The following is a 5,497-nucleotide window of genomic DNA, read 5'->3' as shown; positions in this document are numbered from 1 at the left end:
TTAATCATTTAACCCCTTACATGCTGAAAGCCCTGAGGAATGCATTATATTTCAGCATGTAAGGGGTTAAATGATTAATCCTGCTATGCTATATAATTCATCCCTCAGGGCATTCGACATGCCAAATACCTAGCAGGATTCCCCATTTAACCCCTTACATGATGCTTAAAGCCCTGAGGGGTACATGAAGCTCAGTAAATCATTAATTCGATTCCTGAGGGGGGGGGGCTTTTGGCATGTAATTGAAGTGTTACTCGCGGACATGGAAGGTAAAAAATATTCTCATGGTGCAGTATGTTAACTCAAATACATTTAATATAAGAATTATTGCCCTTACAAGAGTTATGTTGGTATATCAGTGAAACAGCAATCGCATATGTGGTCATGTAAGGAGCTGTGGCGTCTCCGTTAACTTCTCTCTACTCCCTATCGTCAATCCACCGTCTGGAAAGGAAAAACGTGATGGCGGTTGGAGCCCTGGTGACATCATCACGCTTTTCCTTTCCAGACGGTTGGGGTTTGGGGGGCCTCCATGTCCATTTTGCTTGGGGCCCCCAAATTCCTTCAAACGGCCCTGTTCCTAATGGCTCAGTCCCTAGGAACAGTAATGGATAATGGCCAACAGGCCCTCTTACCAGACCTGGTGAAACCGCAACAGTGATTCCTCTGGCTGGACGTTCACTCACTCTGGGTTGCCTGGGGTGACTCTATTCAGTAGTGTAGCATGCCTGTACCCTGGCAGCAGATCAGTCTTTCTCCCTCTTTGGTGGTGCGGGTACAGCATGGCTCTCTGGTTGTTGTGGGTACAGCGTGACTCTCTGGTGGTGCGGGTACAGCGTGGCTCTCTGGTTGTGTGGGTACAGCATGGCTCTCTCTGGCTTCCCTCAGCATGAGCACAGTATTCTCTTTTTTCCTTTTGTAACCCCCCCCCCCCAGTAGAGTGCTTGCATGCAGGGGGCTTTAGCATGGTGTCTGTGGACACGCTGGGGCCGCCACTCTTAAGGGACTACATTTCCCATGATGCCCCCAGTCCCCAGAGTCTTCTAATTGGCCCTCTGCTGTGGCCAATCATGGTGAGGAAAGCAGGAAGCAAGGCAGCGGCACAGAGAATCCAATTAGAGCCGCTCTCTTTCTTCAAGCTCCAGCTGACAGAGAGGGGGAGGGGGGCGATCAAGGGAGATATACAGTACAGACAGCCCGCGGCTCTCCTCTCCCTTTCACAGCGCCGATGTCGAGTCCTCTGGTAAATGGAACAGCGGAGAGCCACGGGCTGTCTGTACTGTATATCTCCCCCGATCGCCCCCTCTCTGTCAGCTGAAGCTAGAAGAGAGAGAGAGCGGCTCTAATTAAATTTGTCGTGCCGCCGCCTTTCTTCCTGCCTGCTGTTTTCCTCCCCGAGAATCATGGCACTGATTTCTAGGGGGGGGGGGCAAACGCCCTCCCTTGCCCTATGGAGCGGATGCCCATGCATACTTCAAACATCTGTGATACCTTGTATACTCCACACATCTCTATTGTGTCCTATGTTTTCTATATTCTATACTCCACTTTGCTCCACTGTGTGTTATATAATCTACAATTCTAATGCAAATTATACTGTATTTCCTGGCACAGTCTGCTGCCCCCTTTGAGACTAACAAAGTAGAAACCTTTTATTGTACCAAAAAGTATGTAAAACTTCACCTGGATACCATAAGAAAAATGAACGTTTTAAACTGCTGCATTGTTTAAAATATTAAATGTATAAATGTTAAGATTTCTATTTATTAATTACCCCATCACAGCACATAAAAAAAAAATATGCAATTAGATAAAGAGCAAGTGGTACATTGCAAAAAGCAGTAAAGATTTTTATTGGGTAAGGTAAATTAACAAGCAATGAAAAAAAAATGCAGGTTTAAACTGAATAAAATTGAAAGGGTGTTGATTTTGCAGAGAAGTGATTTAGTAACTTGGGCTTGAGGCACACGTAATCTCTTCTTCATTAATCACAACAAAAACTTCCTTGGCCCTGGCAAGGATCACAGGGATCAGGACAGCAGGAGACAGGAACAACACAGGGATTGCAGGGGTTGCATGGATCTGCCAATAAAATAATATATTAGTAATGTATTCAACTTAAAGCATAGAATATATTTTTATAATTCAGGTTCAGCCAAAATGTTCTTTTTAAATCCAACAGCCTTATTTATGTTTGAATGGAAAATGAAATTTCCCAGAACCCTTATTAACCACTTATTGCCCCAGCTATAGCTGACATACAGCTACAGCGCGGCTCTCCAGTCCTTGGAGGACGTCCCTGGACGTCTTCCCACATACGTTCATACTGCACACCTTGTGATCACTGTGTTCCTTCCACACAGCTGATCATGGATTGGGGTAAAGGGCCAATCACAGCTGCCCTTTACCATGTAATTAGCTTTTTCTAATGTTCCAGTGTTTCCAATCACAGCTGCCACAATGTAAACAGACTTGCCAAATATCAGATCTCCTTTCCTCACACAGAGACAGCGTGTGAGGAAAGGTGAACTGATCTTGGAGGGGCACAGTGAGTACATTATTTACACTGATAATCAGTGCCCATCAATTCCAGCCTTATCAGTGCCTCCTCATCAGTGCCCATTAGAGCCCCTCAGTGCAGCCTTATCAGTGCCACCTCATCAGTGCCCATTAGTGCAGGCTCATCAGCTCACATCAGGGAAGAAGAAAAATTACCTATTTGCTAAATTTTATAGCAGAAACTAAAAAAATTACTTTTTTTTTTCAAAATTGTTGGTCTTTTTTCATTTATTTATCAAAATATGAAAACCTCAGTGGTGATTAAATACTACAAAAGAAAGCTCTATCTGTCTCAAAAAATACTGGTACAGTGTTGCATGACTGAGTAATTTTCATTCAAAATGTGACATTGCTGAAAGCTGAAAATTGGCATGAGCAGGAAGGGGTGAAAGTGCCTGGTATAGAAGTGGTTAAACCATAATTTATTTATGTAAAGATGTATCAATTCATTGGCTAACTGAAGAGCCTTTACATAAAAAAAAACAGGATTATTGGAATGAAACAAGCTACATTGTGGTCAAAGGACCAATCAGCAGCAGTTGGAATTCACTATTCTAATGATAGTAGGATTGGCATATTTTAAATTGTATTTAATTGATTTAAAATTCTGGAGACAGTTATGAATCTTTCTGAATTACCTTGTTGGCGAACATGGAGATTTCCACGTTGATGATGGTGCTGACCCTGAGGTTTACATGCTGAAATAAAAGCACAAACACATATTTAATACATTCACTACAGAAGAGCAACAGGTACCAAGTGAAATAAATAGATTGACTTCTGTACAACGATAGTGCCTGTACATGGATTACAAGTTGTCTGGTCCCTGCTGAACTGGTCGAAATTTGATCCATCTATGAGCAGCTTTAGAGACATCAAGGAGGTTGTAGGAATGAAGTAAAAAAAACTGGCCTAACTGTATATGATATAGACCAAAAACACACGTCCCATGAGGCATTGTATAACTCTGACATTCACAGACATGACTAGGCATGATGGTAATTCCTGAGCAACTGGAGGGCCTTCGTTTGGAAACCCCTAAGATAGACTTAAGATACACTCCTTAGAGCAGGGGTGTTAAACTGGCAGCCCTCCAGCTATTGTGGAACTACAAGTACAATCATGCCTCTGCTTGTGGAAGCCGTGTTTGTAACTGTCAGCCTTGCAATGCCTCATGGGACTTCTAGTTTCACAACAGCTGGAGAGCCACCAATTTGACACCTGTGCCTTAGAGGGTTAAACTTAGAGGGTTGCAACAAGCCAGTTAACACTAACAGGGGTGCTTACAATGGCTTTTATTCATTTATATACATTTTTTTTTCCAAAAGTAGAAAAACATTGCTGCAATTCCTTAAAAGATGTTTACTTCAGCTTTATTTGTTAGTCCATCTAATTGTGGACATGCCTCAATACATGTTCATTATCTTTTCAGATCAACCTCTTCCAATCAGCATGCCACACACAAGATTTTGCTAGTTACGGTAAGTAAGATACGATCGTAAAGGTACGATCGTAAATTATGATCATAAATAATTGATCACATCTCTATTTCCACTATGTAAATAACCTGATATATGATCCTATTCCTAAACAAAGTATATTTGTGCAGCACTGATACAAAATAATTGATAATATTCTGCCCTGGACTATTGACTCAGTTTGCTGCTATCTGATGGTGTCTGTCTACTGTTCTCCAGTGCAGTGGAGATACCCTAAGAGTCGGTTCACACTGCAGCGGCACGACTTCGGGGGCGACTCTGCAAGTCGTCCTGAGGACGACTTCAGAGGCGATGTGCAAAACGACTTCTGTATAGAAGTCAATGCAGGTCGCCCTGAGCCGCCCCCGAAGTCGTACAGGAACCTTTTTCTAAGTCGGAGCGACTTGAGTCGCTCCTATTAGAACGGTTCCATTGCATTGAATGGGACGCGACACGTCAGGCGGCTGAGCCGCCTGTCGTGTCGCCCCAGTGTGAACCGGGTCTAAGACAAGAAGTGTATTACTGGCCAGGTCTTTACATAAAGGTAAAAAAAGCCTGACAATAGGAGATAAATGCAATATAGTGTTGTTTTTTAAATCAATACCACTTTAAGTATTTGCTCTAAAGCCTTGTTAGAACTGATATTGTACACAATAACTAACATTCCTGCAATTAACAGAAAGCTGTGACAGAATGAAATTCACAATAGAATGCTTTACATAAATCTTAAGCAGTACATGGGATTGACTATAAAAAATGTAAACACAACACTTACGGTTTTGGCATGGATCTTTGCAGACTGTAATTTTTTGGCGAGGGTTCTTGCATGGATCTTGGCACTGGATCTTTTGCCCACCACAACCACCTTTGATTCCAGACATATCTGCTTTTGTCTGCCTTCTTTGAAAATTCAGAACCTGCAAGAGTTTATTTTGGTTGTTTGAATAGCTTGCCATGGGACCTTTTTATATATACTGTAACAGGAACTGAAATTAGGACACATTTTTCCACTGACTGGTCACAACAAAATTATGAGGTGCTTCAAAATATACGAGCCATTCACATTTCCCTATCTACATGCCTATCATTTTATAATTAAATAGGGTTCCTTACTCAGCACTGTGCTATTTACACTCAATGTTTTAGGGTTGATTATTATTTTATTATATACTGATGCATTGTTTTAATTGGGATTTTATGCCTCAGTGCAAACTCCAAAAATTATGTCTGAAGTAATATTTATATGCAGCACGTGTATCATTGTTCCCACATATCCCTCATTCGAAATGTAATCCCTCTGACCCTCTCTATTTTAAATGGGAATAAGAAAAACAGACCCCTCCACCCACATACACACACACTTAATTTTCCTGCTAACAATCACATCAATATATCTTGAGTAAAGAGTAAAGAGTAAAGAGTGATTCTGAGGTTGCAGCTTTGGCTTCACTAACCAATGG

At 41.8% G+C, this 5,497-nt stretch overlaps 1 protein-coding gene across 1 annotated transcript; it reads right to left on the bottom strand.

Moving 5' to 3' along the window:
- Positions 1-1,744: 1,744 nt before the first annotated feature.
- LOC120909002 (outer dense fiber protein 1-like) lies at positions 1,745-5,041 on the bottom strand. The gene is made up of 3 exons (XM_040320576.1): positions 4,813-5,041; positions 3,198-3,257; positions 1,745-2,082 (listed from the first exon to the last, which is right to left on the bottom strand). Exons 1-3 carry the CDS (start codon positions 4,991-4,993, stop codon positions 1,985-1,987), a joined length of 339 nt encoding a protein of 112 aa, XP_040176510.1. The 5' UTR covers positions 4,994-5,041; the 3' UTR covers positions 1,745-1,984.
- Between the last annotated feature and the right edge of the window lie 456 nt (positions 5,042-5,497).

The sequence above is a fragment of the Rana temporaria genome, chromosome 8 (genome assembly GCF_905171775.1).
Source record: "Rana temporaria chromosome 8, aRanTem1.1, whole genome shotgun sequence".
NCBI lineage: Eukaryota > Metazoa > Chordata > Amphibia > Anura > Ranidae > Rana > Rana temporaria.
Note: the sequence above shows the minus strand (reverse complement) of the source record. Positions and strands in the feature narration are given on the sequence as shown.